The sequence below is a fragment of the Sorex araneus genome, chromosome 2, assembly GCF_027595985.1.
Source record: "Sorex araneus isolate mSorAra2 chromosome 2, mSorAra2.pri, whole genome shotgun sequence".
NCBI lineage: Eukaryota > Metazoa > Chordata > Mammalia > Eulipotyphla > Soricidae > Sorex > Sorex araneus.
This window is the reverse complement of record NC_073303.1, coordinates 122,591,746-122,604,415: the sequence shown is the minus strand read 5'-3', so window position 1 is coordinate 122,604,415 and position 12,670 is coordinate 122,591,746. Positions and strand designations below refer to the sequence as shown.

General features: G+C 41.6%; 1 protein-coding gene across 50 annotated transcripts in view; it reads left to right on the top strand.

The window, feature by feature from the left end:
- RIMS2 (regulating synaptic membrane exocytosis 2) overlaps positions 1-9,504 on the top strand; it is a 547,885-nt gene extending 538,381 nt beyond the window's left edge. For all 50 annotated transcript variants that reach the window (XM_055125211.1, XM_055125201.1, XM_055125204.1 and 47 more), the window contains 4 exons: positions 2,468-2,580; positions 2,898-2,999; positions 6,054-6,193; positions 6,594-9,504. In XM_055125211.1, coding sequence (XP_054981186.1) covers positions 2,468-2,580; positions 2,898-2,999; positions 6,054-6,193; positions 6,594-6,812 — 574 coding nt within the window. In that variant the 3' untranslated portion in view covers positions 6,813-9,504. The remainder of the gene's footprint in view (positions 1-2,467; positions 2,581-2,897; positions 3,000-6,053; positions 6,194-6,593) is intronic.
- Positions 9,505-12,670: the final 3,166 nt, after the last annotated feature.

Genomic DNA, 12,670 nt, shown 5'->3' with positions numbered 1-12,670 from the left:
CTCTGGCGCATGCACAGATGCTCTGATGCACACACATAGGATGCTCGGACATGCAATGATGCTTTAGCATGCACACTGAGGCAAAACACACACATGACCACATGCTCTCCTGCACACAGTGCCATTTTTGTCCCTCTGAATGGCCATGGAAGTTGGGACTGGAGATGGAGCTTTGCTTTCATGGCAAAAGGCTATGACATGCCTGTCACTAGCCAGTTTGCCCTCGCTGGAAATGTTCTATGCAGATTACACAAAAATTGTAAGCTCTCATGCCATCCCCAGGAACTATGCCCATTTTTCAAGTTCTTACCTGATAAGTGAGTCCTAACCAAGACTGTTAATCCAAACTGTATTCCGTGCAGTCCCAAGCAATTCCACTCAGTGGGAGAGCAACAGAGAAATGCCCCCATGACAGTTTGTGAGCCTGGCCTTGGCTGCATTGGAGAGTAATCACTGTGTGGCCCTGTGAGCACCAGCAAATTAATATGGATTAGCAGCCGCAGCTCTGTCGGTGCATGAGTAGAGGATGTTCATAGAGGAAGCTGTTGAAAATGGCAAAGTACCTACTACAAGAATTAGTGAGATCTGTCGTAGGCTGGATAGTGCTTGTGCTCCAGAGCAAAATTAAACCAAAAAAAAAAAGAGATGATGGAAGATACAGTTGGATTTTTATGTAGAGAGAAAAAATGGATACATTTGAGTGAAAATATAAAGGCAGTTAGTGGGCACATGGATATGTGAGAGAAGAACATTCTAGGCAGAAGCAATGACGAAGTCTGGAGGCAGGAATTTACCCAGCATCAACAGTGGGAAGTGGGATGATGTTGAAGGGGGAAGCAGATCAGGAATTAAGTTTGGGGCTGGGGGCAGGGGTCTTTATAAGGATGGTGCTTTTACTTGAAGACTGGTGAAAACTATTGGAGAATTTTGAGCAGAGAACTGATGTTATCTGATTTCAGTATTCATAGCTCTCTGGGTGGGGGGTCTGTGAGGTCACGAGGGGAGATGGCAGCAGGAGACCATTCAGAAGAAAGGTGGCCAGACCACAAATGTGGTATTAGTGAGGTCAGATTCCAAAGGTGTTTTGACAGCAGAGCCGGTTAGACTGATGGTGGCAATTCTTGTGTGTGATAAGAGACAAAGAGGAGGAGGTCACTACAACTGCCTTAACAAAACACCAGGGGCCAGAAATCTATTTTGTGACGGTTCTGGAGGCTGAAGACCAAGATCCAAAGCTTTGCCTCTGTCCTTGCCCCATAGATGGCCTTCCCCTCCCTGTGTCCTCACAGGGTCTTCCCTTCCTGCCTGCGCATGCCCAACTCCTCTTCCTGTTAAAGCACCAGTCATATTAGATGGGGCCTTACCCACTGGCCTTCATTTATACTTAAGAACTATTTAAAGTGCCTCTCTTGAAATACACCTAGAGAGGGGGTGATTTCCATATATAAGTGGGGGTGGGGGAGTAGAATTCAGTCTACAAAGGAGGAAAGACGAGTTTAAGACTGAACAGGCAGAAGAATGAAATTGCCATTGATGACTAGGAACTCTCTAGAGAAATAGTTTGATCTTGTGTTTCAGGCTTCACAGTCTGGGGTCAAGTAACTTTTCCGTTAGCTATTGAGTCCTTAAGCAGATACGCAGATGAAGCCATTAAATTTCAGATTTGGATATTTCAGATATGGCTGAAGGGATACATTCAAGCCCAAGATAGCAGTACATGCCAGTGGTCTTCATCCACCCATACACAGGTGTAGAAAGGTTGAAGACCACCTATCTACCATCTTGGTTTATAGAACACATGCCACTCCATGGACGGATGTGCAGGACAAGTGACAGTTTGCAGTTACAAAAGGGTTGAGTAATGTTGATAGATGCAGTATCAGCAATGGTGGTTTTAAAACCCAGAGTGGATGAAGTTGCAAGTTGCCAAGGGTTTCAGACGTCCAGGAGAGGTAAGAGGTTGAAGAATCAAGCACTTTATGTTTAGCAGCAAAATTTGCCACTAAGGAGGTTGAGAGCAAGCATCAAGAGAGAGGGTCCAAGAGATGAGAGGGCATAGGAAGCTAAGTAGAGAATGTGTGTCAAGGAAGAGGGAGAGGTCCTAGTGTCAAATGATACAAATACTTTTAGTTGGGTGAGTGTGAAGTTTAATGGTTGGATTTTCAATGTAGCTATGAGACAATCTAGACCAGAGAAATTGGTGCAAGGGAGAAAAATAAAGTAAGGAAGAAAGCAAGGAAAAATATATTCAAGTTTGAGAAGACAATGAGAGGCCAGAAAGTGAAAGATCACAGAAAGACAACCCCTTTGAGGAGTTTCTGGGGAGAAATGGTGATAACTGAAGCAGTATTGGAGTCGATATAGTAATACCCACTACTCCTGTTGAGAAATGAAGCTGGAGGGAAACTTGTGCTTCCTTGAAGTAAACAAGAAACGGAGGTTTAAGCCCATGTTCTTTTGCTTTCAGCCTTATTTTCCCCGGCGTCCGCTTGGCCTCTGACAGTCAATTCAGCGATTTTCTGGATGGCCTTGGCCCTGCTCAGCTAGTTGGGCGCCAGACTCTGGCTACACCTGCAATGGGTACGTCCTCTCACTTGGCTGCATTGTTTTTTGTTTAGATTATTAAAAATTGCATTCTCTGAATTTCTTAGCAACATTTTCAACAGGGAATGTCTTAGATTTTGACTACCGAAAATAAATCTTTATTATTTATCTTAATTCATTATATATAGTAAAATGTCTAACTTATTGTGCATATTTTTAATAATAGTATTGATAAAACTATATATATTTAAATTTAGGAAAAGTTACAGGAAATGTTGAAATGATGTTAAACCAAAGGCTTGGATTCATTCACTTATTTCACATAAATATGTGTTTTCCTCCCATACTATTAGGTGACATTCAGGTGGGAATGATGGACAAAAAGGGACAGTTGGAGGTAGAAATCATTCGGGCCCGTGGCCTTGTTGTAAAACCAGGTTCCAAGACACTGCCAGGTAAAATCAGAAGAAATTTATTTGTCACTATTCATGTTGCATCTTTTTAGGTGAAATACTTTATATTTTATTTGCCAAAATCATTGTTTATAGATAATCTTTTTTTTTTCTTTTTGGGTCACACCCAGCAATGCTCAGGGGTTACTCCTGGCTTTGCACTCAGGAATTGCTCCTGGCAGTGCTTGGGGGACCATATGGGATGCCGGGGATCGAACCCGGGTCGGCCGCGTGCAAGGCAAACGCCCTACCCACTGTGCTATTGCTCCGGCCCCAATAATCTTTGTTTTATAAGCATATTAATAAGTAAATCAGTTTTCTATATAAGTTTATATATTTATCCTGAGAAAACATTCAGTGGAATGGTCTACTGGGAATTTATAAATTGTTTAATATATGCATGTATAATAGGAACCACTGCATAATAAAAACTTACCATAGTAAAATCATTTTTATATGACATATACATAAGTTATACCTGTTGGCTGGTATTTTGTAATTCTTCAATTTTTAAAGAGGTTTAGAACTTTTCAAAATCCCTAGAGCTCTGGAATTTGAATAAAAATATATACAGACCTCCAAAATAGCATAAACCTATATATGCAAGTCCGTCTAATTATAAAGACTTCTATTTTCTGTAGCAGGTAAATAAGGACAGGAACCATTATAAGTTCTTGCCACAATGTCAGCTGTTTTGGGCTGAAATGTCATTATGTTCTAAAGCGTTTGCAACCACGGCAAATACCACCGACTCCATATGCATTGTAGAGAGATATGCAGAGCATCGGATCTGATGTCTAGCACAGTTACTACACCTTCTGAACCTCGGTTTCTTACCTCAGCACCCCCACCGCTGGTACTGAATTACAGTTTAGAATCCCTTTGCTCTTGAAGAAATTCTCATAGATTATCCAATATACGGTCTTGTAGTGGTGATTTATAAACAGTTGTGTTCATAAACATCTTAGAGCTAGTCAAACCACAGTGCTATAAAGAACACTCTAATTATTTGTACATGCATGAAAATGCTTTTATAAGGAATTCAATAAAGGTCAACTATAGAATTCATAATTAGCTCTCAGCTAATCTGAGCACTTTACATCCAATCCCACTATGGCTTATACACACCACCACCAGTAAACAAACTCTTTTGAGTGAGAAGTAAATGATTTGTGGGTATAGGTAAATAAAACATTAGTCTGGAGCATGGATCACCCAGAAAAATGAGAGGAGCAGCTAGATTTTGCTTGTTTGTTTGTTTGTTTGTTTGGTGACCACATACAGCAGTGCTCAGGGCTTACTCCTGCTCTGTGCTCAGAGATCAGTCCTGGGTGGCTCAGGGGACCACATAGGATGCCAGGCATCAAACCCTGGTCAAGTGTGTTCGAGGCAAACATCCTACCCACTGTACTGTCACTCCAACCCCAACAGCTGGATTTCATTAAAGGGAAAGGAGGCCTTGTTGGTAAAGAGGCAATATGTCAGCAGCAAAGTATGTCTAACCATGCTGTAGCGCTGTAGCTCAGGCTTCAAGAAAAGGAAGTGAGTATCTGGCTAGGAGTAGATAGCATGGCCTAACTAGTCTGGCCTGGTCTAGATATATCTGGCAGTTTTCCAGGGTAAGTCATGAACACTTATGAGGTGGGGGGAAATGGTGGCCATGTATAGTTGGGGTTCACTTGGTGAACATGCATAATCATAAAAAGAGCATATAGGGACTGGAGTGCTAGCACAGCGGGTAGGGTGTTTGCCTTGCACACGGCTGACCAAAGTTCGATTCCCAGCATCCCATATGGTCCCCCGAGCACCGCCAGGAGTAATTCCGGAGTGCAGAGCCAGGAGCAACCCCTGAGCATTGCTGGGTGTGACCCAAAAAGAAAAAAAAAGGAAAAAAAGGCATACAAAATGTGGAGAAGTCATCTGAGCAAATTTTTAGTATAGTGGTGAGGAGAGGGGTCATGAGGTGAGGGAGGGCTCCACTGCACAGCTTCCACTCATTAGCCAGTCCTGAGCAACTGGGTTCTGGGTCCTTACAAAGCTACATGCTCCGAGAGAGGCATGTCACAGACTGCAAATGACAAACCCATCTGCCTTTGCTCTCCTAACCCCAGAGAGTACCCCCCCCCAAGTTATAAGGGGAATAGGGGGATATCAGGCTGTCCCAGGTTTTGATTATTTGATTACCTTTATGAAATTTTTTTTGAGTATTGATAAAGACTTGTAAGACATTTCTGTCAAATATTATTGGAGATCAGGAACATTTCACCTCATTGGACATCCATGTTCTACTCTAAGTAACTAGTTGGATGATTGCAAAATGGCAATGACTTTGGAGGCTATTTCAGTATTTCTTGAACCTACCCGAATGGCCATCTAATGGACATCTAATAGCCTAGTTCTCCCTCTTGGAGAACTTGACAAGCTACCAAAAGTCTACTGCCCGCTCGGGAGAGCCTGACAAGCTCCCTGTGGCATATTCATATCCCAAATACAGTAACAGATAAATACATACTTCTTGGAGAGCCCAGCAAGCTACCGAGAGTATCCCGCCCACACAGCAGAGCCTGGCAAGCTACCCGTGGCGTATTTGATATGCCAAAAACAGTAACGATATATCTCATTCCCCTGACCCTGAAAGAGCCTCCAATCGTAGGGAAAAATGAGTAAGAATAGGTTGCTAAAATCTCAGGGCTGAGTGTAATAGAAATGCTACTGTTGCCCTCTCAAGTAAATCGACGAACAACAGGATGACAGTGATACAGTGATACCCAAATGGCAAATAATTGTCTGTTGTTTATCTAATAATTTTGGCATAAAGTTGAAATATCAGGGCCAGAGCGATTGAACAGAGGGTAAGACAGTGGTCTTGTATGCGCTGGTTCAAATTCTTGGCACCGAAAATGGTCCCCCAAAGGTTACTCCTGAGAACATCCAGGTGTAGCGCCCAAAACCAGGAGAAAAAGAGAGACCCACCAGTAACTTTGATGGCTAACTTTTCAGCCTAAAATGTCACCTTAGCCCTTATACTAATTCTTTTTTATGTTTTTCTCCCCCAAGCACCATATGTCAAGGTGTATCTATTAGATAATGGAGTCTGCATAGCCAAAAAGAAAACAAAAGTGGCAAGAAAAACGCTGGAACCTCTTTACCAGCAGCTATTATCCTTCGAAGAGAGTCCCCAAGGGAAGGTTTTACAGGTATTTACTGACTTGTTCATTCCTTGCCCAATGCTACATTTTCATAGAGTATTTTCATAACCAGCATCTTTCTTTACCACTTTCTTTTCTACTCCCTATAGTGAATATTCATTGGAAGCTTTAAGGCAATGGGAATGCTATAAAGCTAGAAGACACTGCCACTCCCTTTGAGTGAAGTATAGGGTTGCAAACTCCCATCGACGGGAATAATAACCACCCTAGATAGTGTGTGATCTAAACACACAGCACAGCTTTGGATTCTAGTCGTTATATCCTCGGGTTTAAATACAGCTAGCTAATCCCACGTTGATATCAGCGCATTTGCTGAATATTATTTTAGTTTACAATTTTTGTGTGCATGATTATGCCGACATTACCCTCCTTTTCATCCTGCCAACAGATCATCGTCTGGGGAGATTACGGCCGCATGGATCACAAATCTTTCATGGGAGTGGCCCAGATCCTATTAGACGAACTGGAGCTATCCAACATGGTGATCGGCTGGTTCAAACTTTTCCCTCCGTCCTCCCTGGTCGATCCAACATTGGCTCCTCTTACAAGAAGAGCTTCCCAGTCATCTCTGGAAAGCTCAACTGGACCTTCTTATTCTCGTTCATAGCAGCTGTTGGAACTGTTGTCATAGCAACCAGCGTTACAAAAAAAATTTAAAAAGAAACCAAGAAAATCACAGGTCGCAAACCCTGGTAACACTGCATGCTTTACTGTCGTGTCTTCGGAGCCTGTTTCTCGGGATACGGAGCGATCCTGTGTTCTCAGAGGAAGTCGCACACATTGTGCGCTAAAAGAAGGTCCTCAGGGGAAAGAGCAGAGCCAGGAAGCACTTTCAGCTTTGCAGTTCAATCACCTTCAAGTTCTGGTCCAATCTGAAGCCATGGATTAATCTCAAAGAATCAGTCCGTTTCATGCAACAAACGCCCTTTTCAATGGCACCTTTATATTTTTATCGTTCCTTTTTCTTCATTGCTCTCGCCCCCTCCCGTACCGCTGCCCCTACCCCAAACCCCCGTTATGCCACAGAAATGCAGCTCTATGGCCCTTGAACCATGTTACAAGTCAAGGGAGGAAATTCATCAGGGGAAAAGCAAGAGACCCCAGAAGTGGTCCAGGACTAAGGGTGAGCCCGCCTCTGGCCAGGGACCAGGAGCGAAGAGGTGCCCAAGGACCAGTGGCAGTCTTCTGAGCTCCAGCGGACCCACCCTTCTCCATGCCAAGTTGTGTTGGACTCTGAAAATCAAAATTCTGTGGCTACACTGTACTGAATGAAATTAAAGAAACTTTTTTTTGCATGGACACTGATTAGCTGAATACTTAAATTATTTTCTTGGGGCTGCACCTTGCAAAAAAAAAAAAGAAAGAAAAAGAAGAAAAAATCAGCCATTTTCAACAATTTATATTATTTTTAAAAAATAAATTTCACTAGTGCATGGTTTTAAAAGGGGGAGAGAATGCAACAGGGTGATACAAAGACACACCATGTTTATTCTTTAAACTAACCAGAGTCTGTGTTTTGGCAGACATTACAAATAAAAATACTTTATAGAAGATAACGTAAAATTCTCTTTATGTGACAAATAAGTACAATATATTCGATTTGTTTCCATGTTAAATATAAAAAAAAATCTTCCAAGGTTCAATATGTGAAAATTGTTGACATCTTCTCTAGCTCACTTTTCGTCTTTTCCCTCTTTGATGCTTTTCTTTCTCCCTACCAGAGTGAATATTCAATTTAAAAATTACAAGTTTTTGACCTGATACTCTCTTCTACCCCATTTTTGATTCAGAGATGTAGAAGCTCCTGAATTTTTTAGTTTCAGGTGGGGCAGGGGAATGAAGAACTTAATTTCAAGCATGTTGAAAAGGATTTGGCAACATGACTTGGGAGTTCATTAAAGTAAGTCAGCATGTATTTAATAAGGAAGATATTTGAACTTTTGCAATCTGTTGTGTAGTGCATGGTGATTTTATTTTCGACTTCAAAGTTCAGTTTACAGGAAATCCAAAAATCATATGGCCATTGTAGTGTTTATAATAAATTTGTTTTTTAACACCAGCATTATTCATATGGGGATTCAAGTATTCTTTCTAGAAGGTTTGTTTTTTTAATTGAGGAAAGCAATTTCTTTAGCCAGTTTCCATTTATTCTGAATAGAAACATTGCTAAAGATTTGGAGCTCTTTCACACAGGGCTATTTATTAATTGATTTTTCTGCAATAAAATTCAATTTTTCACGAGTTATATTTCTAAGGAAATATAGTGAACATAAATTTGCAACAAATAATTTTAAAGCTTCAATTTTTAAGTGACTCAAAAAAAGTCCATTTGCCTGCTAATAGTTCTTTGATGTCATCACCAAAAGTTTATACCCAGATCCCCAAATGTCACCCCTGTCTTTGATTTTACAGTTTTATTACCACTGGGAGTTGCTACAAGGTCAAATTTTTTTAAGTTCCCCCATTAAGAGGAAAAGTCACTGGTTAATGTAATAACCACCAACTTTTTCTACTCTTTTGAGCGCACTGTGATAACCTCATTTTTATCAATTCCTTAGGTGGTTTATTTGCTTGCAGTCACTTTCCAAATCCACATACATGCCATTGGTTTATGTTAAAGCCATGCACAAAATTTTTTTTTGTCTTTTCGTCCATTTTAAACTTAATGCTGACCATTAAAAACTCTCATGTCTGATAATGGTGCAAAAGTCCAAATGAGTATCATTAACAATGCCTTCTCTCTATGTGGTGCAATATGAAATAAACTGAGACTGTCTCGACATCCTGAGATCTCTAGCAGGCCCGAGTAGAGTTGTTCCAGGAACGGATAAAACTTGGTTAGGATCATTTAGACACTCGTGTACCAGCGATAATTGATTTAAAAGACCCGTAGTGTCTACTCTCTCCCTTAGAAGAAACGTTTACCATTTTCCTGACACCAGGATGCTGTCACATCATCTTTTGTGCATATTCCTACATAAATTATTTCTAATTTTAATAAGGACATGACTGTATGGAATATTTGTACATACTTGTCATTACACAGTATTTATTTAAAACGTTGGTGTGGTTTTATTTTTTTTTTAATTTTCTCATGTCTGCACCTGTGGTTTTGTCATGTAAATAGCATACTCCAGGGACCCTTGCTGCCCTGTACATAGTATGTTTTCAAAGTAAAGGGAATTCCAGTTGGGGGGGAGGGGGAAAGGGCAGATGAGTCCTGTAATGAACACCAACTAATGTAAATCAAATTCATTCTGGTGATGGTATTTAACACTTTAAATAAACCATTTTCTTTACACGTGTGTATTTCCAACTTTCTCTGCCTTCTCTCTTCCCCACACCTCCTTCCCCTACCCCAAGCCTGCAGTAGTTTGTTCCCTTCCTTGAACCCACACATCACCGAAAGACAAGGAAACTGTCTTTTCCTACCTCATCATGTCCTCAATAGACTGTGGGTCTCGGGAGGGATCTGTTAGGAGGGCCTGTCTCCCAAAGGTCAAAGGTTTTCTGCTCATCATTGAAAGTGGCTGCTTGTAGCTGTTAGGAGAGATGAAGTCATGAAATTTGCTTATAAGTGGATAGACATGGAGAGCATCATGCTAAGTGAAATGAGTCAGAAAGAGAGGGACAGACATAGAAGGACTGCATCATTTGTGGAGTATAGAATAACAACACATGAGGCTGACACCCAAGGACAGTATATACAAGGGCCAGGGGGATTGCCCCATAGCTGGAAGACTGCTTCATGAGCGGAGGGGAGAAGGCATATGGAATAGAGAAGGGATCACTAAGAAAATGACGGCTGGAGGAATCAGTCAGGATGGAAGATGCATGCCGAAAGTAGATAATGGACCAAACATGATGGCCTCTCAGTGTCTGTGTTGCAAGCCATGATGCCCAAAAGTAGAGAGAGAGTATGGGGAATATTGTCTGCCATGGAGGCAGGGGGAGGGTGGGAAAGGGGGGGGGCATATCGGGGATATTGATGGTAGGAAATGTGCATTGGTGGAGGGATGGGCGTTTGATCACTATGTGATTATAACCCAAACATGAAATCTTGTAACTATCTCACGGTGATTCAATACAATTTTTTAAAAGAATAAAATAAAATAAAAAAGGAAAGTGGCTGCTTGTAAAACAGGTGGTTGGTCTGACTGAAGAACTCTGTCCGCGCCTCAGGCTTTGTGAGCAGGATGCGTGAGGCGGCTGAGGTGATGTAGCCTGTGCTGATCCTTGAGTCACTGAGAACCATGCCCAGGTCTGCCACTCCCTGGGTGAAGATGGCCAGAGCAGCGGCTGACGTAACTCCAGGCACTTCCACCCAGTATCAGATCTGCCTTCCATGGAGCAGAGTAGCATGTTCAACGTTCAACTGGGGTCACAAGTGTGGTGACAGACACACCAACCCTTGTCCAGCAACCAGTTTAGAGCATGTGAGTGAGAGGATTTCCTCCTGTCCCAGGGCAATGCCTCACTCTGGGAGAAAACACCTCAGCAGGGTTCCACTGGGAGTCCTCCTGGCCCTAAATCATTCCAGAGGGGAGCGACGGTTTGGTGCTCAGGGGCCTGGCTCAGTGCTCAGGAATCACTCCTGGTCCTGCTCTCAAGGATCACTCCTGGCAGTGCTTAGAGGACCATATAGGGTGCCAGGGACCGAACCTAGATCAAGGTAAGTGCCCTACTCACTGTACTATCTCTTTGGCTTCTTGCTCTAAATTTTGAAATACTAGTTTGGATAACTTAGAAGTTCAAGCAAAATGGCAAATCTACATCTCTCTCTATTTCTTTGATTTCCAAGGATTCAGTTTCCCATGCCTATCCTGTATTGTTTCATTATTCTAGATGCATCCTCTACTCTGATGTAGAATCATTTCTTTGTTGTTCACACATTCAGGATTTAAAAACAACAACAACAACAATAACAACAACAAAAACATCCCCTTGCTGTTCTCACATATCCTCTCCTGAAATGCCCTCTACTGAAAATGTCCCACGTCAATTCCTTCGTAAACTCCCAGCCCAAGGATGTATGTACTCAGCAGTTCCAACAACATGGCTGCCATTGTTCTAATTCCACCCCTTTCCCCGGAGACTCCAGACCTCAGGCACCCACAGCACCCATAAAGGACCTGCTAGTCACTTTTGTAGAAACTGTGAGAAAATTGAGGAAGAAATCATCAAAGCTGCCTGGCTGTACTGACTTAACCATTAACGTGGTGCGCTCAAAAAAAAAAAAAAGTATGTGCTCCACATGTGTGTCTCCTGATACCCTCAATAACCAGCTGACAATCAGAGAATAAAGAAGTTCAGGCACACACACCCTTGTCTTGTGAATAGTGTATTGAGTTGCAGGATGCAAGAGGAAATTAACAGTAACAATCTGTGCCACTCCAATTCCCCATCTGCCTTAATTCAAGTCACTTAATTTTGCTGACATTCATTTACTCACCTGATAAATAAGGAACTCGGGTGAGATACTCCTTTACCCGTAAATAAGTACTTGTGCTAAATGTAAGTTCATTCAGGGATGTGACCACATTTCTTTCCCCCCTTTTGTATCCTCAGTACCTAAAACAATGTTTAACAGATACTCAATAAATGTCTGCCAAATGACCATTTATTGAGTCTCATATAGTGTTTGTGAAACTTCTAGGCATTGGTTGTAATAAACAAAGCAAGCATGGTCCTGTCTTCATGGGGTTTTCCTTCAGTAAAATAAGAGACACATTAAGTAAGATACTACAAATATGATAAATTTTTGAAAGGAAAGCAAAGTTTTTAACTTAGACAAGGAAGATTGGTACCATTTGAAAAGGGGTGGTTGGGGATAAGGACAGTGGTGGAGGGTCATGGACATTTTAATCCATTTAAAAGGTAAGAAAACATAGTTTCATAAAAGGAGTAAATAGCAATAGGAAATAAATGAGAATAAGATAGTGAATATTCCAGGCACACAGAAGAGCAGTAACAAAATTTGAGAAAATGAAACCATGATAATCCTCATTTGCATTCTAGAACTATAAGACGTGCTTTGGGAAGAATGAGTGAACAGCAGCTTTCTCCACCTTAAGTTTTCCGCTGAGGGGTTAGTTTCCATTTGAATTTGACATGATAACTAATTTTAAATGATATCATTGAGAATGGGTTGGAGCAATAGCACACCGGTAGGGTGTTTGCCTTGCACACTGGCCAACCCGGGTTTGATTCCTCTGCTGCGCTAGGTGAGCTTGGCAAGCTACTGAGAGTATCTCTCCCGCATGGCAGAGCCTGGCAAGCTACCCATGGTGTATTCGATATGCCAAAAACAGTAACAACAAGTCTCACAATGGAGACATTACTGGTGCCTGCTCGAGCAAATCAATGAGCAATGGAATGACAGTGACAGTGACAGTGATTATCATTGAGAATATGTAGAATTATGTAGAACACATATACATAATTATATTAAAGTGTTTCTCAAAG